General features: G+C 47.5%; 1 protein-coding gene across 3 annotated transcripts in view; it reads left to right on the top strand.

Annotated features, from left to right (window-relative positions):
• The window catches only part of NRF1 (nuclear respiratory factor 1), a 117,002-nt gene extending 97,660 nt beyond the window's left edge, over nt 1-19,342 (top strand). For all 3 annotated transcript variants that reach the window (XM_019751370.2, XM_019751361.2, XM_019751352.2), the window contains one exon: nt 17,343-19,342. In XM_019751370.2, the coding sequence (XP_019606929.1) occupies nt 17,343-17,506 (164 nt within the window). In that variant the 3' untranslated portion in view covers nt 17,507-19,342. The remainder of the gene's footprint in view (nt 1-17,342) is intronic.
• The last annotated feature ends 5,034 nt before the right edge of the window (nt 19,343-24,376 follow it).

Below are 24,376 nucleotides of genomic sequence, written 5' to 3'. Positions count from 1 at the left end.
TAGTGTATGGACTTGTTCCCAAAAGTCAGTGGACATGTAAATGTTAAGCTAATTTAGGAAATATATCAATGTTACTCTCCCTCACCCCCCAAAAAAAAAGTGCTGATAAGCTATTCTAGAGTGCATTAAATCACTGTTTGCCTCAGTATTTTAATTCAAGTTGAAGTAAATAAGTGTATTGAATCAAGATTTATTGTAAGAGTGCATTTTTAGTCCCCGTGAAGCACGATAAGAGCTTTAAAAGATGTTGCACTCTTTGATACTGTGATGCTGTTTGTACCTTTAATCCAAAAAATGGTGAGTTCAGTGCCTCCAAGGCTTGAAGCTGGCCGGCCCCAAGCAACAGTGCTGTGTGTGAGCCGAGGACCTCGGCTTGCAAGTCCTGCAGTCCCCAGAGAGCAGCGCCTGTGGCAGCTATGGGCTGTTAGGCCACCCTCCTGTGAGGTAAATAAATGGCCCTCTGCCACTGACGGGACCTGAAGGGAAGCTAAGTACTAGGATGGTGTCAGACCATGCTGAAGCATTGCCTGTCCTGTAAGAAAAAGCAAATGAAGATGCATCTGTCTCACAGCTGTTCCCCCTTTGGAATCACAGGGCTTTTTGAGATGGAGGGGGTGGAGGGCATACCCAGAGACCTGAAAAGATTACTTCTTAGAACAAAGAAGATAAGGAGAGCTCTGAGTTGTAGCTCAGAATGAAGAGAGGTGAGACGTGAGTGCATAAACAGAGCTCATTTATGCCCGGGCTCATTTATGGATAAACAAAGCTCATTTGTGCCCGGGCTGCGGCGGGCTCCCTGGGCCCTGGCGCTGTGCTGGGAGCTAACTGCATGCAGCTCCTCTCAGCAGGATGCTTCCCGTGTCCTCCACGGGCCGCTGTGGGAAACACGCTTTCTCTGCAGACAGGGTTTCCCCACTTCAGTCAGCTAATGAATGGTTTTCACTCTGGGAACATGTTGGTAGATGTCATGCCAGGAAGATAGATAACTGTTCCAGTTTTGCTCTGTTTTTGCCTTTTAACTATGTGTATAAGCATGGAGCATAATTATCCAGGACCTTCTTCCTTTTCTTTCTCTAGCCTTCCTTTTCTTTGTCCAGTACCCTCCTACCCCCATCACTACTACCACCATGAGCTCTGTGCATTATTCCACCTTCACCCAGTAAGGTGAGCGGAACAGAGATTATGAGCCCTGCTTTGCAGAGGCAGCTCAGGTGGGACTTGCCCACGAGCACTCAGCTACTAAATGGTGAAACTGGAAACCAAAACCCCATCTCCATTACTTTCTTCCACCAGACAGGAGCGCCCTTCTCTCCCTTGCATTCCCTCTTGCCATCCCGTCCAACCTGGGAAGTAAAGAAGGTGTGAAACAAGTGAAAATCGTTGTCTTTCTTATTCACCTGATTAAACTCTTACTTGGTTTTACAGGATTCCTTTAAGGAATGGTCATAGCCATATTTTACTTACTTTAAAAGTCAGTATCCTATAAATCTTAGCAGAGGCAAATCAATAAATGGTGTCAAAACCCAAGATCTGAAGGTGTGGTCTCTAATATGGTAGCTACTAGCTGTGTGTGACTCTTTGAATTTAAATGCAAGTTAATTAAAATTAAATAAATTAAAATTTCAGTTAGTCACACTAGCCACATTTTAAGGGCTCAATAACCATGGCCTAAAGTACTGAATTTTTTTATTGAATTTTAACTTACTGGCATTTAAATTTAAATAGCCACGAGCAGCCAGTGGGTACTGTAGTGGATTATGTAGATGCACAACGCTTCCGTCATTGCAGGAAGTTCTGTGGGATAGCCCTGATCCAAAGTGCATAGCAAAAGTGCCGTGGGAGCCTGGCAAGTCGTGCCCCTTCTGGTAACACAAATACTTCATGAGCCTTGCCTCCCTGTGACCTTCTCAGCTCATGGACAGCATGGCTTTGCTGAAAAGAAAAAAAAAATCACTGCCATGTGACTGCAGTAATCCACAGCCAGTAAACAGCTGGGCAGCAGGGCTGCAAGAAGCACTGGCCTATTTGTGTGCACTGCAGAGTCTGAGGCAGAAAAACCTGAGACAGGAGTCAGTGGTGACACCTAGACCCACTTCCTAGTCTCTTTATTCATGACCCAGGCCCCTTCGAGGGCTCACAAGTGCAAATTTCTCTCCCAGAATACAGGCATCTTCAAGCCAGGCTCTCTAATGGATTTACACTGACCCCAAAAAGGGCCAAACAGCCAGAGTCTGGTGGGTCACAAGGCTGCAAGAAGACATTCCTATTGGATAAATTCCAGACTTGACAGTGAAGCATGGCTGCTTCTAAGAAATGGGACCGTGGAGATGGGTGGTGGAGCTCTCGCTTCTAGAATACCCAAAGGCATGCACAGTTCTCTGCGCTTTCACAGCACTGAAGCTTGTCCTCCTTCCCTACTCCCTTCCTAATGACCTGACGTCCAAAACGATTTCCGGAATAGCTCTCGGAGGGAAGTGGCAGTTTTTCTGACTCCCCAGTCTCCTGCATCGAGGGAGATACGTTGATGTCACTAATTTTAGGGACAGCAGAGAATATTTGGTCCTACTCTCTTTTATGCCTGGGGTACCATGAGCACACCGTAACTGCTTACTGCTACTGCAGTGAGTATCATTAAACACTCACACGGAATGGGAAGGGAGCTCATCTTCAGAGTGTTCGCTCTTAGCACTTCCCGGACGCATTCTTAGGATCTGTCCGCTAAGCCTCCATTTGGAGGGAGGAGGTAGTCACCTCACGCTGAGCAGCCCCGCTTCAGAAAGCCTCTGCTACTCGTGGAAGCATATTGTCCCTCAGGCGTGCCAGGGCAGATGAGCCTGAGATTCCCTTGTCCACATTTCCAGGCCTTTCTTGTCACTCATCAGGCTTAGCCCCCACAATCGGAGGGGTTTCCAGTTGTCAGGGTTCTTTGGTGCGTCTGTCTCCTGCCAAGATGCTGACCTGTAGATACCTTCAGAAGGAGCAGGACTGTCTCTTGAAAAATGTCATTGTGGGTTTAGATTCGTCTTTTTCCTTGTCCAGTCTGCAAGTCCAAAGGGGGTGTGTTATGTCCCGATACCATTATGAACTGGGTGGCCTCAGGCATTCATGATTTGTACACCAGGAATTGCTAATCAATGCTCTGCTATTTGAAGATTTAAAGACAGCAGGAGAAAAAAGAGGGCCTTTTCCAATGAAATGTTAGGCCATGGTACATTGGTCTTTATTCTTAGGACTCATCTGAGCATCGCCATGTCCGTCAGATGTCGCTTTTTGATGTTTTCCATGTTAAAAGCTGAATGCCTCCAGAGTTGCCTCCTCAGGGCTCCAGAGGGAATTAATACATGTTGTCTAGCCACACGGGCCTACCTTCCTCTGCTCCTTGGTCTGACTATGTCAGGGAGTCTCAGCTTGGGGAAGCTTGATGAACCAGGGACATTCTGGGCAGAGGACTCTGACCAGGGCTTCGGGACAGAGATTCCCAAGAAGGTGCCTGCCATCTGGCAGGGGACACCACTGACCATGGTCTCCGCTCCATCCCCAGTGTCCTCAAGGCCAAGTTACATGTTTCGTTGTCTCATTCTCCTTCCCTTTAGGTCCCCAGATCTTTCTGAGTCTTTGTATTCGAAAGACAGATTCTGGTCTTAGATGATTCCAGCTCCTTGTAACCAAGACAGAATCTTGGTTCCTCACTGCAGGTAATATTCTGTAAAGGGATTTTATTTTTTATTATTTTTTTAGCATACCAAACCCAGAGCCGTGACTGGAGAAGTTTGATTGGAGTTGTTTCTGTTCAATATGTAGATTAAAAAGTGGGTTTTTTAAAATTGAGCATGTAAAAGGAGGATTAATCACTGTTCGCACAAGAACCAGAATTTCATGACAGGAAAAATTCTTCAGAATGAAGTTTTCAAGGTTCTTGGGTAAAGGGGACTTTCCTCTTTTTATTTATGCTTCCATTAGGATTTTGAAGGAATGTCAGCGCACTGTTATTAACTCTAATGGCTTGCACATCACAGCCAGTATGGTTTGGGGCCCTCTGGCTCTCAGGTTACCTGTGTAAATACAGGGATTCACTTCCCAGATCTACCATTTGCTTAATAAAGAGCAAATGTGCAGAACCCAGCAGCAGCAGCAGCCTGGCAGAGCCGTAATCTGAACAGGATAAACATGCTTCCTTTTTGTGTGATGCTCTCTCCGTCCTCCTGCCAAGAGCCAGGGTATCAAATGAAGGGAAGCTGTGGTTGGAGTCAGGAAAGTGAATGTCTAAGAGGCACCTGCTTCATTCAACAGATCTGCTTCCCCGGGGCCTCCCACTGCACATCTGCTCCTCACAAAGCACCTTTTCTCCTCCTTTTGGTCAGACTGAGAGCAAAGGCCCAGCAAGGAGACATGTTGGTTTGGCTTTGTCAGCACAATTGCCTGTGACGTTGTAATTACAGCAAATCTTCATTATTAGAAAGTCCCCAGTTTAGAGATTTTCTGAACCTAAATGGGGCTTTCATAGTGAAATTGCTTAAAACATCTTTTCTGTTGTAAAGCTAGCAGTTGGATCTGAGAATCTTTGAAGGGGTCTATATATGGAAACTGAGACAGTGCTCTGAGCGAGACTACAAAGCCCCCTGCTATCAGATTGGCTCGGAAAGAGGCATCCAGCAATTCTTCTGCCTTTGCGGGGCCCAGCCTCTCCTCACTGCTCATAGCCTGTAATGTATAGCTATACTGTATTGTTCTCAAATGCTGATGAAGTTTCTCACCTGGGGGCAGTGGCGGGAGGATTGCTGTTGAAATAAGGTGACGGGGTAGGCCAGCAAAGGAAAGAAACCTGTCATGTAAATAAGGGCAATGCCAGGAAAATATATTTCAGGTGAATGCAGAGCATGCAATTTCAGATTGAGTTTCCATCTAAATAAAGGCAACTCTTATCATCTTCAACGACTGAAGCACATTGATGATGCTCTGGAAAGGTTATAGAGCTGCGCTCTGGCCGTTTAAACTTCAGTGAATTAAAATCCAATACAATGAAAGACTCAGTTCCTCAATCGCACCGGCTGCATCTCAAGTGCTCTGTAGCCACCATATTGGCCGGCATACAGATGGAACATTATCCATTGTCACAGTGGGCAGCGCGGTTTCAGAGGTTGGTCTGAACCTCGAAACGTCTCGACTGCGTCAGTAAGCCTTGGCGTTTCTGTTTCAGCCTTGTTGGAAGGAGAAAAGGAAGTTTACTTGAACGCTTTTGGCACAACCCCTTCCAGCCATGTTACTTAGACGGTGATCTTTATTTTTGTACCTTTCCATTTTTTTCCTCTGGGAGTCTCACGTCCTTCCTCCCCTCTCCTCCCCCCCTTGCAAAATAATAACAATAATTATTATGATTATAATTATAATAATGGATTATAACCATGAGAAAGGACCTGGATTTTAGGAATGTCTACTTTTCAGCTGCCCTGCTCCCTGACCTTCCCTTCCTTAAGCCTTCATGACTCTACTGTTTGACTGGAAGGCGCTTTTCTCCATAAACACTGCTTCTGACTAACAAGAAGGCACGTAAATACTCAGGGCCAAGAGTGTGAGTGTGAATTGTTCATTTTCGCAGAACGTGGAGTGTGCACAACACTCCCAGGGGGGCACCCTGAGCTGGTGGCCCCCCTTCCGTTCTCAGCAACTCTGGGGACCGAGGCAGGACCTTTCATCTTGCTTCCCCCATTTGTCTGCCTCTAGTAGCTGCTACACGGTTGCTTTGACTCCTGAGAGAGAACCTGTATGAAATAACAATACCACCTCAAACTTAGACAGTGTCTTCTTTCTTAACTTAAGTCATGTAAATTTAATGTTACTTATCCTCATAGCAACCCTATGAGACAGAAGTGGCCTGTCAATTTTATAAATATAAATATAGTCAACTCTTAGTTGCCACGTACGGATTTATCTGTCATGCAGATTACTCGTGACACATTTTAAATCCTTATACAGTTTCTCTAAGCAAGCCAGCCTAAGCCTGGGCCATCTCTTCCACCCCCACTCAGCTGCTGAATACTTAAGGAATACAAATTAGTGTTCATATTAGCTTAAGGAAGACATAATTAGGAAAATCAGTCTGCTCCAAGTAAAGCACATCATAAATTCCAGTTTAGAGGCGATATGGGGGATATGAACTACCCTCCCTTCAGCTCAACTAAGAGCTGACTGTAAGATCTACTTTTATAAACCTGCATGTGTTAGCAGTCAGTGTGCAGGTGATTTGCTGAAGGCATGTTTGTAAAACCCTTCCCGGGCTCATGTCAGAGACAGTTTGTGCCCCCGCAGCAGTGTGTGCCCCTCCACAGCGCGTCTGGTGGCCCATCTTGCCCAGTGCTTTTTCAAAGTTCTGTGTTAGTGTCGGGCCTCTGTATGGCAGGCAGACTGTGCCCAGTGCAGGCGGGTGCTGACTGAGAAGGTGCAGGGGGGTCATCTTCGGAGAAAGAAGGAAGCAGCTGGAGGGGAGAGGAACTGAGCGGCTGTCCTTCCAGGCGCTGCTTCCTGCGGTGGTGGAATTCCTCGCCTGTAGACCTCATCACCCGTCACCAGGTGGTTTTAGTAAACACTAATGATTTTGTATAGGTTATTATTTCCCTAAGAGTTACAAGATGCTGACTTCTCTAATGTCATCATTCCTTCTGCCTTTCTTAGCTGGCATTCTTTTATAAAGAACTTGTCCTCGTTGACAATTTACTTATGCTAAATACAGTCCAAATAGGAAAGGCAGGATAAATACTTGACCAAAATGAAGTTTTTTGAGAGAGATTTCTTTCCATGTGACAGTCAAACCCTACAACTGTCCGTTTATTTCCACTTTCTAATCAGCTGTTTTCGGGAGTGTCACTGCCTACAACAAACCTAACACTGCTCTTTATGTGCTCTCAGAAAGTTGGTTCGTTTTCTAAATGGTGCTACAGATTGTGCTAAGAGTGGAAAAATCAGTGCATCTTTGGGAGCTTCTTTGCTTCAGTCTAACCCTGTTCAGATAGAAGAGGCAAGGGCTGGATGGCGGGCACACCAGGGTGAGGCATTCCTTGTCCTAGGCTCTCCTTTTGTGCCTATTTGAGATTTCCTACAATAACTAATTTGAAAGTGTTAACACGTTGCGTACGGATCACGAGAATCTTCACGAGGGATTTAAACCCCGCCGTACGCAACGTGTTAATAGTAACAGAAACAGAAATCTCCGTTCCTAACGCTGGGCTCTTCCCAATTGAGCCTCCTATTCACATCTACCCCTGACTATTGTCAACTCAGACAGCTTGGTGACTTACTCCCGAGGTCGCCATCAGCACCTCACACGTTGCCCATATGCTGTCCACTGGTGCATAGACATTGGAGGCCGTGAGTGTTGGTCCCACCCTTCTTCCCATGATTTCTTCTGGAAATGTACTAGTCTCCTCTTGCCCAGCTCGCTACACTCGGACCAGATGTCCTTCCGAGGACAAACATGTCCCACAAGCTTTAGTTGGACACTTTCCTCTCCTGCCATTTCAGGTTAAAGCCCTCTCAGTCAGATGAGCAGGCCTTGGAGTTGGCTGGCTCAACCCCCCACTGGGGGCTCGGTCTGCAGGATAATAAACCACAGTGGTTCTGAGCACTGAAGCACACAACCCCCGATTTCATTCATGGTTCCGGGCATTCCAGTAACTCGAGGAGGAAATCGTAAAATTATATCTCCAAACTATGTTTTGAAATATATTTCACTAGTAAAGTGAAAATGGATTCATTTTTAACATCTGGCTTACGGGGGCGAGAGGAGTTCCCAGAGGTCTGCAAAATCAGGTCCAGGACACAGTGACACTGCCCTACCCGGCAGGGTCAGTGCTATGAAAGTTATTCCAGAAAGGAGTTGTTCCAGATGAGGCTTGCGCTTGTCTAGCACGTGCAGAGAAAACCTTGGATGCGCTGAAGTGCCTGTTACACGAAGGCTGCTACTGGCTTCGTGAAAATACTCAGTCCTTACCGGATGTGGTACGGATTTTAATCCATAAATCCCTTAAATGCCCCAAAAGCCATGGACATAGAAAACATGGAAAAAGAAGCGTAAATGCCCTGGAAGCAGCTAATAGAACAGAAACAGAACCACTGGGAAAGAAATGCTTTTCCTCTGTTTCCTCCTTGTGTTACTATCATGAGGGTTACCTGGCTCTCCTTTTCATCTGATGCTGACGTTCTTTTCATGACCTTCCTTCTTGTCCTGTATCTGACCCTTCCATCTGGTCCTGTTTGTTATTCTCAGCCTCGGTCTGCCGCCTGCCTACTGGACTAGCTTCTGTCCATGATCTCCTTGCATGTTCTCCCATTTCTACACCAGTACAGAGCGTGCCTGCTTTTTCATGTAATGGTTGTTTTCCTTAGACATCAGTCCCTGATGTCAGTTTCCTTCCAGGCCTGCAAATGACATTTTTTGAAGGACTTCCCTTCTGCCTGTCACCAGAAATACCTGTTGATATTCTTGATGGTTTCTTTAAAAACTGCACAAGTTGCTTAGGTAATAACAATACATGGTTTCATCTTTTATTTATTTATTCCTACCCTTTCCAGTCACAATCTTCTGGTTCCCCGTTTAAGCCAATATTTTCCTGATACATATAGTTAGCTTTCACGCCCATAAACTACAGAAGGCATTACATTGTAAATTTTTCCTTTGGGTTTTAAGAATTATTTCTCTTCTACCCACGGTTGTGTTTATTTGATAATTTATTTGTTTAGCTCTCTACTTTTCTCTTACACCCATCAATATTTTTCTCCCAACTAAAGATATTTCCATGACCAACTTGGAAGGCCTTTGGGCTGAAAGATTCAGTTACAGCAAACAACAATTCCCAAAGGTTTCCCAGATTGTGAGGGCAAATGAAAGGCCCATTCTTCCTCAGGCCGTCTGTCCTGCTCTATCTTGTCGTGGGGTGGGTGGGGGTAGGGCAGTCTGCGGTTCTGGCTGACCCTGACCAGGCCTGCAACTCTGATCTTGAGCCTATGTCATTAGTTTTTGGAGGGGGTTAGAAATTGATCAGAGTGATGACATCATATCACACTGTTCCTGATCATATATTTAATACCCCTAATATTGATTAATAGTTCAGTCTGGAGTATTTATTTACCAGTGCACAGAATCGGCAGCTATTTCATATGTCACGGTGCAGAGCCAGTGCCAGTTCTGACCATCACTGCATTTCAGAAAGGAAGCTGCCCATCAATCCATCTGCCCTGATTTCATGGCTTTTATCTCTAATCTTTACTTTACATCTTTGGAGGCCTTTGGCGAATGATGTGCTTCCTGGCAGGAGCAACTCGCTGCTGAAAGGGGATCTCTGCTGTCTCTGCTTTCTGTTTTCTGAGAACGTTAGTCCAACATCTGTGACCCCAACCAGACTTCGTCAAACCTCTTATTCAGAGTCATCTTTGAAAAGTAGCTACCATTTATTGGATACCAACTGCGTGCCAAGGGCCGTGCCAGGCTTTCCGTAGGTCAGCACATCTAGGCCTCTGCAGCCTGTGAAATGAGTGATCGCAGTTTCACATACGAGGAAAGCGAGGCTCACAAGCCATTGAATGGCACAGCCATGATTCACATGCAGGTCTTTCCAATTGGGAAACCAAGTACGACAGCCTGTTTCACCATCATGTAAAACGCCCCAGAACTGCCATACAGCATTTGGCCGCACTTCCTCAAGAACGTGGTTGTGGAGAAGCCCTGCTTCTTTCGGGAGCAGAGTACAAGCTTCAGATACTTTAGTCTGTGGAGGCCAAAGCTAATGGGAATGGAATCAAGGTTCTGAAAGTCAGGAAGAACCTGCTCAGTTGTCATATTCAGTTATTACGCATCTACGCCAACAATCTGAGCAGATTTATACAGAGGAAAACAGTAACTACTTGGAAACAGGTTCACACAGAGCTGATGCCAAATGAACAATAGAGGCAGTGAAGTCACAGGAGGGAGAGAGCCTCGTGGGCTGTTCTGTCAGGGATAACCCCATGAATGATGTGGAAATTGTTAGAAGAACAAGACTTACGTTGGCAGGGGATCATTCTAGGCCAAGGGCTCTGTCTGAGCAAATACATGTCGTGATGAGGGCACAACTATGGTTGTAATGAAGGGATAATATAGAGTGTTCATGGGAAAGGCTGATGTAATTTCTCAACTATTAACTATTTGGACTTTACTTTTCCCTTAGTAGAGAACCACCAAAAGTGTGTGTGTGTGTTTGTCTGTGTGTCTGTGTTTTGATGGGATGGGGTGGCCATTGCCAAATTATATTTCAAGAAGAAGACTTAGCTAGCTGTGATATATAGACTTATTCATCAAATCTCAGAATACTAAAAGAAGTTAGTCTTGGGAAAAATAAATTCCATTTATTACACGTATGTGTGCACGTGCATGCGCTCCATTGCACAGTAGGTAAGTGATAAAACTCGCTACCTGAGGAGAGGTCAGGAATGATAAAATCACAACATGTGCCAGGTTGCGACCCAGCCTTTGAAGTTCCTCTCCTTGGTGCCTCTCCCGGTGCCGCCATCAGAGACACATCACCATGAAACCTCACGGCCTCCTGATCCACATAAAAAAGGCCAAGCCCTTAATGTGAGCAAATGGCCTGAATTTTCAGAGCATGTCCCCATATCCATCACCTCGTGTGGAAATTAGAAGATCCCTCTGGCTACTGTGTGGAGAACAGACTGCAGTGGAGCAAGGGCTGAAGCTTGGCTTCACAAAGGAAACTAAAGCGTGGTCCAGACAAGAGGTGTAGGCATTTGTCTAGGGTGGCAGCAGTCGATGTGGTTGAGGTCTGTTTGCATTTGCAGGAAGCGTAGCCAGGAGTTGCTGATGTATTGCATGTGAAGTCAAAGAGGACTCGACTTCAGAGTTTGGGACTTGAGCAGCTGGAAGGATGTACTTGCCACTTGTTGAGGTGGGAGAAGAGTGGGAGGACTGTGTCTGACTCCAGAATGATACCCAAGTCGTAGAAAAATAGAGCAGGGTCAGGTCTCACTGGCTCTTACAGGGAAATGTGGTCCTGGAGCCAGCAGGTCCTCCAGGGATTCTGGTCTGACTGCTGTTTGACAAGGAAATCCTTGTGCTGGGACCTGGAGTTCCTGAGTCCCCTTTGGCTTCATTTCCCATTTTGGCCAGTTCTGTGAACCTTACAAGAAGCCTGAGAGGAGAAGCAGCAGGGAGCCCGAGAGGATAGCGCTCACCCTTCCGGGTCCCTGCTGGCCACGGTGGTCCATGGGTAGGACGTTGTGTTGCGTGGAAAGACTCTCGAGAGAAAGAACCGCTCAGTCTCTCTTGGTCCCTGTTTTGTTTTTTTGTTTTAAATAAACTTTGTACCCGTTTACTTTTGAGTTTAAAGAAAAAGGAAGGGGATTGGATTTACTAAACTGAATGAACTCTAAGGTTTCTTACAGCTTAGAAGATTCGGGTACTAGAGATTGGGAGACATAAGTATGTGCCTGTACAATACGTCTATGGTTCTGCCAAAGGAGCTTGCCTGTCATTTGTGAAAGGGAAGAATACATGCCCTGCCTGCTTCTCCAGGGTCCTAGCAGAAATCAAATGACATGCAGTGGGTGTAAGAGGGCTTTGAAAAGTGCTCTACACATGCCAAGAGAGTCTTATTACTAGGATTGTACACGGTCTCTGAAAAACAAAAAGGAGAACATCAAGCCCTTAAAGCAGAATTTGAAGGGCTTCCTGTTACTTAATCAATTGAAATGACCCAGAATACAAGCTTAGATTAACATACGCCTTCAAGATTAGGGCTAATCAGGGGCAGGCTGAGCAGATGTGGGGGACAGTCCCAGCCTGATTACTGTACCTCAGCATTTAATCATCTCCTCCTCCAAGGGCAGCCGGCCGACTTAGTGCATGCTGGGTTTCCAAGCTTCCAGGCCCCTCCCCCCTTTCCTCGCCATGGACATAAAGGCTGTTAGGTCAGAGACACTGAGATGATTTACTCTAATCCATGTCAAAATGGCTGTGGGGGGGGGGAGTGTGTGTGGGTGTGGGTGTAGAGAGAGACACAGGTTCTAAAATCCCCACAATGAGATGGTAATGCATTTATTTAAGGTAGAGATAGAATGAAACTGCCTGTGGGAAATAGTGGGTTGGGATTTCAAGGCATTTGAGGTTATGAAATGATCCCTGTATGTGGAATTTCTCCCTCTGAAAAGCTTTGCAGGTATGTTGTGACTGTGACCCGTTATTTATTCTCGAGACAGCACTGTGTGGGAGTCATTTTATCACCCAGTTGTAGAGGCCAAATTTACTCCTTCCCTGCGTGTGAGGTGAAGTACAGAAGATGAAATCTTTTAAAATGGTTTTTTTTGCATGGGTCCTGAATGCAGTCATTTTGATATTGCTGTTCTCTGGACTGGGCACTGCCACTCACCCTTAGACTCATCCAGTTCCATCACTCAGTCCTAGGACAGACAACTGAAATTGCAGAAGGCAGATTTCACCCAAGAGTGTTGAAAACATTTATTGAGCTCCTGCTGATTGCTAGGGACTCAAAGATGGAGTCTCTGTCCCTCCCTTAAGGAATTCACAGTCTCCCTGGAGACAGGACGCGCAAACAGGGATAATGAATAGGACCGCTGCCTCCATGGAGGCCAGCGCAAAGTGCTGTGGGAGCTCCGGAGAAGAGCAGCCCAGGTGGAGGAGGAGCTGTCTGTTGACGGAAGAATAGGAGCCCACTCAAGGAACAAGCCCAGGGAGGTCATTCTAGGCAGAAGTAACGGTGTATGCACGTCGTGGGGTGGGGGGGTGTTGAGAACCTCAGTCGTGTAGTTCACCTGGCTGAGTACAAAGTGGGTGGTGATTCATGGATCACCAGGCTGACCGAACAGCAGGGGCTGACATGAAGGGCTTAAGTACCTGCAAAGGGACTTGGACTTTGGAAAGTCCCATGGGCCATTGGAAAGCACTGAAAAGTTGTAAAAAAGAGCAACAAGGTTAGTTTGTGTTCTAAAGATCACCTGCTTATAGCAGTATCAGACAATATGTAGTTTTGCGTTTGAATTTGCTCCATTTTAATTTAAGGCAAATCTTCCGTGATACTACAAACTATTTTAATAGTGTTGCACGTGGGCCCACATCATAGGGAACTCAAATACTTCATGAACCAGGGTGAGAGAGATTTAACCGGACGCTTCTTTAAGTTTCTCTCCCCCCCAGGCCTACGCCAGGACAGTGGCTCGCATTTAGGAAGAATGTCTCGCTCACACACAGTAGTTACTGTTTGTGTAAAGTGTGGGACTTGTTCCCCAAGTTTGGAGCTTTTGGGACTGAATCAAGCTCAGAAGCAAGAGCAATGAAATGGGACTGATCTTTGCTTCCGTTTTGGTTGCCATTTGCTGCTGTGGGTTTTTTGGAGGATTACACAGGTATCCTGGCTTTGCCACCATGCTTTTTGGGTCACTTCATTAACTTTGCCTGTTTTGACCAGAAGAAGGGATGAAAGCGGTGCTACACTGGGTGATTGAAGGGCGTGTATGGTCCTCACGTACGCCCAGGCTCTTGCCTGCAGCCTGCAGTCAGGGGAGCAGGGCCCAGCCGCACGTGGGTTGAGGCCCCAGTAGTCTCCCCTGGCCTATTGCCCCGGCGGCTGCACTGATGCCAACTTATGGCACCTGTTGTCCTTGTCAGTACTGTGGGGACTAGAGCATGAACCAGAGTCAGCCCTGGCCTTGACGGAGCCTCAGTCAAGTGGGAAGGCCTGTCTGCCTGCATGGACGGGGCCGGGCCAGATGATGCACTGCGTCCTTGCTTACTGAGCCTCACAGAAGGCCACTCTCCTCACTGACTGGGGCTGGGACGGGGGCAGGCTTCCAAGAGGAGGGACCACTGGACCAGGATTTAAAGGGGAAGGATGGCGCGCCAGGGGACTCCAGGTGGTGCACCACTTGAGCCAAGGCCCAGAGAAAGGAGTATGACCAGCTGTTGGGAAGCTGAGAATAGACTGGGGTGGTGCCCAGAGCACAGGGTACCTGTCGGGGAGTGAGGGAAATGGGACTGTGCAGACAGCCCGAGGCAGATCAGGAACGGTCCTGAATACCATGCCAAGCACTGGGACTTCTCATAGACCTCGAGAACCTCTGTAACAGCGTGGGATTTGGAAAGTTGGAGATTAGGGACGTGACATGTTCTAGAAAGATAACTTGGATGGCAGGAGGGGTGAACTGAAAGACGAATTGATGAGAGACATGTCAGAGCCATTTGCAAAGGTCTATATGAGAGAAATTGAACCGCAGGCCTCCGAAGCCACAGCCTGGCCCCTTGGCCTGCTTTGCCCCCAGCCTCATGCGAGTGGGCTGGCCTCCCCTCCTCTTCTTTTTAGGCCCCAGCGTCTCAAGTGTGAGGCATGGTGGGCCGTGCCTTCTACTCCTGTTAACATGCACAGGATGGGCCGGGATGTCTAAAAATGACTCATCAAAGCAGAACACTAAGCCCCTCCTGTTGCATCACAAATATTTATTCCTAAACTGGCAACACTTACCTCTAGAAAACAATTAGATACAATTTCACATTGTAAAATAACCTTTTATTTTATGTTTGATTTTTTTGCATTAGAAAATATTCTGGTAAAACATCCCTTTTAAAAATAGTTTTATTTTCATAAAAGTGATATATCCTAAATATCAAAAATAAGACTACAGTAGGTCTTACTTTCACTTTCCCCGAAAATAAGACCTACGCCGAACATAAGCCCTAGTTGAGATCGTCAGCCAGAGGGACGCATTTAGTACATTATGACGATGTTCCAGAAGAAGATGACATGAGTGCATTGGAATAAATGTAGATTGTTATACATGAAAAAGTAATACATCCCCCTGAAAATATGCCCTAATGCATCTTGTGGAGCAAACATTAATATAAGACCCGGTTTATTTTCGGGGAAACACGGTAGGCAGCCTTTTAAAAAAAAATACGGTACCCCAGGGCCAACACTTCATGCTCTTTTTCCTGGTATGTAGCTTCACTGCTCGAAATAATAATCGTATATGATCACTTCTTAAGTTGAGACATTATTCCAATTGTTTGATAACTCAGTTTTTATGTTTATATTATTATAATCACATAAAAAATGTTCACTGCCAAGACAAGTATAGTATAATTTTTATGGTTAATACTTGCTTTTTTCCTTCTACTTCTTAAGCAGCAATCACCAGTTCTACCCAATTCTGGAAAATCCCTCTCAGTCCTCTCTCCCATGGTTCGTGCCGTTGGCCCCCTCTGTCCTCGCAGATTTGCTGCACCGCCCTCGTCCTGGGCACCTCATCCTGCCCCCGAGCTCTCGGCAGTGGTTTCTGTCTCCTACATCCCAGGCCACTTCTTTCTGAGTTTTCGCTCACTTCTGTGGAGCATCAGCACATCCTTCAGAGCGTCCTGAGGTGTGCCTGGGGGGCCGATTTGTAGCGCCCTGACAAGTCTGCAGGTGTCTTGATTCTGTCCCCCACTTGATTGATATGGGTCTCATTCTTCATGGGCCGGCTGTAGGATTCTGGGCTGAAAGCGTGTTCTCTCGGACATTTGAAGGCATTCTCCATCATCTTCTAGCCTCCAGGCTCGCCTTCGAGACATCCAACAACATTATGACTCCCAGATTTTCGATAGGACTTTTTTTCTTCCTGCATATGTTAGACGCTTCTCATACTCCTTTTAAATAAGAGCACTTCATTTTTATGATCTCTTACCTCTGAAGGGGCATTTGTTTTTATTTTCAACTGCTCCCCACATTGTCTCTGCTTCTGTGTTCCTAAAGAGTAAGACCCCGAAAGCCCATTGGCAGGCTGCGCAGGGCAGAGCGAGGTGACCTCGGGCCCCGGGGTAAGCAGTAGGCAGCAGGCCAGAGTTTTCACCGTCTCTTCTCCCCCATCTGCCGAATGTCCCTCTCACTTTCCTTGGGTCTCTCCTGGTCCCTTTTTCAATAAGGTAGATGAACTTCAGATGTCCTCTCAACAGAGGTCTGTGTTTGGGGTTGGTGGGACCCTACTGGTCCAATCAATTGAATACAAACTTGCGGCCAATTCCTGTTCTCGCCTCATCCACTGTTTCTGCAGTAGCGAGGTCTCCACATCCTGAGCCCTCCACGGACAGGTGCAGCTTCCACCTCTCTAATCAGTTAGAGCCACTTTACATTTGCTTTGTGTCTTCCAAAAATATGTTGACATCTGGCATTGATAGACAACCTTTTTCCCCCTTCACCATAATTTTTGTTTTAGGAAGAATAGGAGATTGATATGTGCATTGGTTCTGCCTTACTTAATCAGAAATCCTTTTTTTAAATACATCATATAAAATTATGAACTTTTCCCTTCTTAGGAAGGACTGCCCTTTTCTTTGATTTCTTTGTGGTAAACCATCGTTTTTACTGTGAAATAATAGTGAGGTAGTTGGGGGTCATTTTTTGTTTTCAGTTGACCCCAAAATGTATTTAAAATTTTTACTGATTTGTGAAATCTAAAATCAGAAAACTAATGACCTAGGCATTTTTTTTTTAAATAAGCTGACGCTGAGGGGAAGGACACTAGCCAGAAGACAGGATAGGATTCAGGGAGACATTTTTTCAAGCTGAGGGAACTTGAACATAAACAGAAAGAGGGTTGAAGAAGTCAGTGTAGGGGGCCGGCCCGGTGGCTCAGGCGGTTGGAGCTCCGTGCTCCTAACGCCGAAGGCTGCTGGTTCGATTCCCACATGGGCCAGTGGGCTCTCAACCACAAGGTTGCCGGTTCATCTACCGCAAGGGATGGTGGTCTGTGTCCCCTGCAACTAACAATGGCAACTGGACTTGGAGCTGAGCTGCGCCCTCCGCACAACTGAGATTGAAAGGACAACAACTTGACTTGGAAAAAGACCTGGAAATACACACTGTTCTCCGATAAAGTCCTGTTCCCCTTCCCCAATAAAAAAAAGAAAAGAAAAGAAAAGAAAAAGAAAGTCAGTGTAGCAGAATATCAAAGAAAAATAATGGTGGCCTTTCCTGCAGAGGAAGAAGGTAGTCAGAGCGATGGGCTTCAGGGGAGAGGGGTTATTCATACCCCATGAGCTATGCTTCCTAAAGTTGGTGGCAGGCAGGTCCTCTCTTGGCAAGTTAGGGAGGCCCTGCTCTGAGGCACGTTTCCACAATGTCTCCTAATTCTTCTTTCCTGATACTCTGTTCTTAAGAATCAAAATGGGGTGAAAGAAGGGATGTATTTGTGCCTGGATAGTAGGGATGCGATTACCTGAGGCGGCAGTGATCCCCGAGCTGGCTGCCCTGTCCAGCCAGCATCAGGGCAGCTCAACCCGGTCCCCGTCATCGGTCTCCCCTTTGTCTCCCCAGGATTGGTCCAGATACCCGTGAGCATGTACCAGACGGTGGTGACCAGCCTCGCCCAGGGCAACGGGCCGGTGCAGGTGGCCATGGCCCCTGTGACCACCAGGATATCAGACAGCACAGTCACTATGGACGGCCAAGCTGTGGAAGTGGTGACGTTGGAACAGTGACACGCAGCCATATCATGGCATCGTTTTCTAGTCTACTTCAGCATTTTTTACGCATTTGCAGAGGTGCAATCAAATGGAATTAAGTCTCTCGACTTTGGAAGAAAAGTATTGTTACCCCTTTTTTAAAAAAGGAAGAAAGGCAGCGGATTTTGGAACTGCATTTTTTAAAGCACCACTCTTGATTTTCTGGGATTGGTGGAGTAAGATACTGCATTGTCAGTTTCACTGTCCCAAAAAGCCAAATTGTGGCAGGACTTCTTTCTGCGAAAACATGTATGTATACTTATGTGTGTGTATGTGTGAGTGTGAATATATGTATATGTGTACATATGGATATACACATTTACATATATATATAAAGTATATATGTATATATATATATGAAACCCGCATGGAATTATCTGTATGAAATCAAGGTGCGCTGTGGAAAAAATAATTCACCCAGTTTAGTGGGTGTAGGGTACGTGGCCAGACACAGTCACCCGATTTTTGTTCATACCAGGGTCATGCGTTGAGCTACTGACAAACTCAGGTGGAGGTGACCATGGCCTTCACCAAAGCTGCCTCCCAGTGGCCACCCAGAACTCTCCCTGCTGGACTCACCTGAGGAAGGAGGTTCCAGAGCAGGGTCCAGAAATTGTGCTTGCAAGGTCCAGGGGCGTCGTGGTCTGGCAGCTGAGATTCTCCCCGGGCTGGCCCAGGTGCTGACCTTGCCACAGGCAGGTGAATGTCCTTGAAGCTCCCAGGCAGGGACAAGAGGGGTTTCCTCAGCCTCCCATCTCCTCCCCTTCCCAGGAAACCTTGATCTCATGACTATTAAATTGTTGCTTTGGCTTGAAGGTCAGTCCTGAATTGGTCATGTATATGAACTGAAGGTGACAGAAGTATTAAGGGTTTGAGGAGTGCGTGCGTGTTACGTGTGCTTGTGGAGTGGGGGAGAGAATGAGAGGGGGGAAGTGGGAGGGGTGGGAAGGGGAAAGGACGGAGGGAGAAAAACAACCTTCAAAGACCAGAGTACACCAGTGGGAGCAATTTTCTCCTTTCCTGTAACTTTCTGAAGCTTAACAGAGAGGAGACTGGAGCTGACTGGGGCAGCTGGCTTAGGAAGTTCGGCCATCACAATGGGGACATTGGAAGAGAAAAGATCTGATGGTGTTTCAGTGTACTCCTGGATAGGGCCCTTTCAGAAGGGACCCTGCCATTTTCCCAGGTGCATCCTGGTGGGCCCAGGCCCCGCCCAGGTTCCTCCTCACGCGTGTTGATTGGTCAGGGCGTTCTTTGCAACTTAAATTCTGTGATTTCTCAGCCGCAAGCCTTGAGTCTCCAGTGGCTAAATTCACCTGACTTTTCGACAGGCCAAATCTCGCTCCTTGAGTACAGGGACAACTCTTCCCCCCTCCTCTCGGCCCCCCATGTGTGATAGTGTATTTAATGTGGTTTTTTTTTTTTTATGCGACATTAAAAGATTATTCACGTCTTGCTCAGCCTTTGAGAAAAGTTTCTGATTCTTGTATTTGCTTGTTTTATATAAAACTATCTAATGTTCTTTGTATGTTTTTTCTGTACGTAATGGGGGGAGGGAAGGGAAATTTACATATAAACAGTCCTAGTTCTACAATTTGTTATTTTTTTAATTATTATTTTTTATCGTCATTGTGAAGCTGTCCAGGGGCTTTAAAGTCCGTGTTCCTTTGTGGTGAAATAACCTCCTAATAGTTTGAGAAGTTGCTGAGACGAAGAAGAAAAGCAAAACCCAAGTAGCAGAGCATGGATTCTGTGTTGTTTTCCATTCTGTCTATTACTGCCTCATTCAATAAATAGTTAAAAATGTGGCAACAGGAAGTGGAACTGTTCGTCTCTATAGGAGCACTTGGCCTCTAGGAGCTCTTGGGGTGGCTTGTTCAGCTTTGTAAAAGGTGCTTGTACTCAAGCTCTGTGGTCTTTGGGCTGTGCCCCTTGGCATTGTGGGGCCCTGTAAGGACAGTGCTAGAACAGGGGGTGTCTCCTGCCCATCCCTCATCACCAGAGAAGCTCCATGCAATCGGTTTTATAAAACGCTGACCTGGGAGTGGGGATAGAGTTTGAAGAATCCTAAAGAGAGTTTGAAAACGTCTATCCTGGAATCCCTTTTGTCGTGGCTCATTGTTCCCCATTGAATTCGGGGTGGTGACGGTGCCTTGCAGCTGGGCTCTCCCCACGCTCATGTGGGGAGAATAGTGCGCTGGATTATCCCGGAAGCAGAGGCCCCAAGCCTTTCATTGTTTCCTTAAGTCCTCACTCCTTGGGTTCTCTCAAAGCTCCACTGCTTTTACGTGGCAACTGCCATTCTTTCCAGCTGTACTCGCTGCCACACCCCCCGCTTCAGGCCCTTCCTAAACCACCCCACCAGGGGTTGGGCACTGCCATGCTTGTGCCCACTCTGCCTCAGCCTGGAATTGATGCCTTCTTGCTCCCTCTACCACCCTTTTCTTTCTTTCTGCTGTTGGATGTTTGGGTCAGTTTCTAGGTGATGATGATAAGAATAGTTTCACAGCGAAGGCCAGAGGTGTTTTCCTTGATGACAGTGGCTCAGTAAAGCCAGTGCCACCTCTCTCCCTTCTTCTTGCACAAATGGCACATTGTCGCCTATTTTCACCAAGAGGATGGACCAGAGAACAAGGATTGATGACAGTGCAATCAAGCAAGGCCCGCTGCCACTGGCCACCCAGCTTGTGGCTGGGTTACCTGCAGCACCTCCTCGTGGGGACGGCGTCTCTCCAGTGGTGCCTTACCATACACAGTACATTCTGTTGGCCTGGCGAGACCCTGATGGGGTCTTTCATTGGGGGGCTGATGGAGACCTCTGCTTCCATTCCTACGCAAGTCACCAACTGGAGCTGCTGACTCAGCCACCTACAGGGACCAGGTAGGTAAAATCAGTGAGTGAAGCAGAAGCGATGCAGGTGTGAGAGGAAAGGGAGTGGTGGCAACGGGCGGAGTGGAGAGCATCTGTCTCCTGAGTGCTGCTGGATTGTCACCGTGCGGGAGGAATAACGGGCCCTGAAGCCCATGTTTCCAGAGAAGCTGAGGAGTCCAGACTTGGGTGTGAATCTCCTGATTTCAACAACAAATCAAAAATCCTTTACGTATTCTGCAGGCAAACTGAAACCCACCTGTAGATCTGGCCCCTGGGTATTTGCTTCGTGATTGCCTGCCATGTGCCCGGTGAATAAAGCATGGCAGTTGCCCATGAGAAACGAGGAGAGATTCGTGGAAACAGATCACTGCAGCCCATGTGTTGCGGCGCCATCTGGACCAAGCGCTATAGCAGAACGAGTTACACTATTTCATTTCATCTCCTTAAGGGGCCCGTGCGTTAAGCAGTTTATCATCCAGGCTGCGGACGAGGATCTGGTGTTCACAGAAACCAGGAGGCTGGGCTAGGGATTCCTGGCGTTACATCCTGCATCTGAGAAGGTCTGCTGGCGATGCAGGTGTCCCCTGGAATTATCCAGACTCAGTGAGCGAGCCGAGGAGAACCAGAAGGCAGGGTAGAGGAGGGGCTGCTCGCCCTGGAAGAGGGGCTCAGGCTGCCAGTGCGCCCCGGGCCTCAGACCCAAGCAAGGCTGATTTCCAGCTGTTTCCCACGTGGAAGAGGGCCTGGTCCTCCCGCATTCACCTCCCTCCCTATCTGCAGCCATTGCCTCTGCCTCCTCAGGAATGCCCCTGACGCCTGGCAGAGTTGTACCAGGCCCATGGTGGGTCCCTTTTAGTGTCAGCACCAAAACCTATCAGGGAGGACACTGAAACTTAATTATCTGGAGCAGAAGCTATGTGGGGTGAGGAAGAAGAGCCCCTCGTTCTCCTTTCCCCTCCATCTTGGGGGCTGTGGGCCACCCTGGTCATCAGCTCAAGCCAGGCTGTGGCCTCAGCACAGCCGATGCTCAGATGCCAGAGTCAAGGGCACCCGTCCGTGCACTCCCACCTGGCCTCTGTGTGTTCCAGGTTGGCAGCTCTTGGAGATCCACTCAGGATGGTGGAGCAGCACAGAGGAAGAAGGTGCTCAGTGTGGGGCGCTAGGACTTACGGACTGGACTCTGCAGAGCGCCGGTTCTCTCCGCCTGCCATTCCATTCCCGGTGCTGCCCGGCCCTGTGAGTCCCCAGCCCACTCTGATTTGAGTGTCTCCCTCCTGAAAATTGCTGAGCTGTTCGCAAACATTTGTCAAGTACTGGTGTCTTGGAGTGTATTTCTGCAGAGTAGGAGGAGGGCTAATACTCATCAACAGGGTGAACCAGGGTGCCCTGAGAGCCTGGGACTTACCCAGGGCCACCGAGGGAGAGGCTTTCCTAGTTTATTTAATATGTGAGAGAAAAGGCTAGAAACTGTTCCCCGATATTGAATGCACTTGTAAATAAAATTGTTGATGCCACTTAAATTAACTGGGTCTCAACGCACATTTCTTCTGAAAGTATCTACCCTTTAAGAAACGAGTTGTAACTACCAATTACTAAATGGCTGCTCTGCGCAGGACACTATGCAACGTGCTTTATTTACTCCTTTATTTCTAATCCTCTCCACAGCCCTACGGAGGTTAGATTCCATTCTGTATGTGTGGGAACCGAGACTCGCAGCTTCCCAAGGTCAATGCGGAACTCGTAAGTGGAGGGCTGGGGCCCAACTCGGATATGTCTGTCTCTAGAAGCTCTGTTCTCGGTGGCGAGCAGTGGGGCCAGGCGACGGAAAACAAACTGCACGTCCGGATTCTCGTTTTTAAAGTAACGTCCATGTGAGTCCTGAGCTCAGCCCGTGTGCAGCCTCTGCAGTAGTCATTGTTTTCTGAGACAGGCAAAGGGTGGCGACATGCATGGTCTTTGCCCAGCTCGCCACACCCAGAGCAGCCTCCTGTGTCGGGGCCTTTTCATCTCATGTGCACACACACAGGAATGTGCATACAGCAGGCACTCAATAAAAGTCCCAGGGCCCAAACACAGAGAAAGATCAGTTAATGTGAAAGCCCCAGAAGTTCTGGGCAAGGAGGCGAAGCCAAATAATCTCAGCTAAGCAGTTGGATTGTGAAGCATTTGGTTGGCTGGGCCGACGCCCCGGTCTCCAGGCCGTTGCGTGCAAGAGAATGTTTAAGCTCCGTATGGGACATTAGGCACCAGCCCTCATGTCGGCTGTGAGAGGTAAAGGCCTAGAGGCATGAAGCAGCCCGGGGCCACATGGCCGGTGGTGCTGCACCCAGACTTCCGAGTCGAGGGGGGCTCATTCCCCCACTGCACGCTGCTCCCTGAGCTCCTCCTGCCCTGGCTTAGCATCCGGATTCTTAAAACCTGAAAAATTTAATTCACACCGTATGTATTTCCCTTACCAGAACTATTTTTATAGAGAGCAATAGTGAAGCCAAAGAAAATCTGTAACTCTGAAATTTACCAAAATTTACCAAAATCGTTGCAGAAAACAGCCATAAAGGCATACCTTATTTTTCGTTTTTTTGTCAGGAAAACCCTTTTTAAGAAAAGAGAGACTAATCACATAATAGGATTCTTTACCCCGGCCCTCAGGGTTCTCCGTACAAAACAGCTGTTAAACTCTGGACGATGAGAAATTGGGGGGAACCCTGTCAACAAAGTGCAATGGCCCGGTGATGTCCTTTGCTTCTCCCCATCAGGTAGCTGAGTTGAGTGTCATTCCTGTTCCACAGATGAGGAGCCACCCCGGCGGGGTTGGTCCAGGCGGGGCTACCTCCTGGCCTCAGGGTTCTTCCGTCCACTCCGGTAGGACACCTCCGGCGGGGCCCAGCCTGCGTGGGCCTCCGGGACTGCCCCGCCCGCCTAGACCGAATGAGATGATGTAGGAAAGCGCCCGGTGCCCAGTAGGCATTAAAACCTTTCTGGTGTGACCAGCAGAAACCCAGCCCGAGGCAACGACCAGCCGTGGGCAGACCCGGGACTCCTGGGCACCCAAGTTCGCTCCACAACCTGGAGCCGCAGTCTCGGGAGGGTGCCGCTGATTGGCCCACTGAGGTCACGTGTATACCCCTGGGCCAATCAGTGATGGCCAGGTAACCCAAACCCAGCTGCGTGGGAGGGTGGCTACCCCGCTAAAGAAGACACCTGGGTGATGGGTACTCCCAATGGGGGTCGCATTTCTTCTTCCCCACCGCCCTGCATTGCCTCTGCCAAGGTTCCTTCCTGGGTCTGTGACTGCCTTGAGTCTAAATTCGGGGGCCATCCGGTTAACAACAGTGTGTCCCATCATCCCACTCCCACCATCTCCCATAGCCTCAAGGTTCTTAAAAACAGCTTTATTGAGATATAACTTACATACCGTTAAGTCTATCAAGTTAAGTGCACAGCTCGGTGGTCTTTAGTGTGTTTACAAAGTTGTGCAACCATCACCATAATCTAATTTTAGAAACTTTTCTTCACCCGCAAACTGGGGTTTTAACTTTTCCCCCAAAAAAATAATTCGAGGCAGGTTGCATAAAAGATGTATGCAGTGAAATAAGAAAATAGGATGAGAAATCAAGACCAAATAAAAGGAGGCCACGCATTTGCCAACTGTGGGGTCAATACCAGTGAGAGGACGAAGGTACTCATTTAGTTCTGCTCTTGGTAAAGAGGTTTCTGTTACTAGAAGAAAGGAACAAGCCATGAGTTACTCAAAAGAACCAAAGCATTAAACACTGCTTTTTAAGTTTCAGGGAACGTCAAGTTATTTTTACATTCAGCATCTTTATGGCCAAAGCAATGGCTTTGAAACCTTGAACATTACTTTAAAACACCTCAATTTCGAAGATATTCCGGAAGGAGCTAACCAAATGTGACATCTAAGTGTTTATTTACAGACAATTAAGGAAAGGATGGAGGAGAGACAAGTACTGTCC

The sequence above is a fragment of the Rhinolophus sinicus genome, linkage group LG11 (assembly GCF_036562045.2).
Source record: "Rhinolophus sinicus isolate RSC01 linkage group LG11, ASM3656204v1, whole genome shotgun sequence".
In the NCBI taxonomy this organism is placed as follows: Eukaryota; Metazoa; Chordata; class Mammalia; order Chiroptera; family Rhinolophidae; genus Rhinolophus; species Rhinolophus sinicus.
This window is presented reverse-complemented; position numbering and strand designations above follow the sequence as displayed.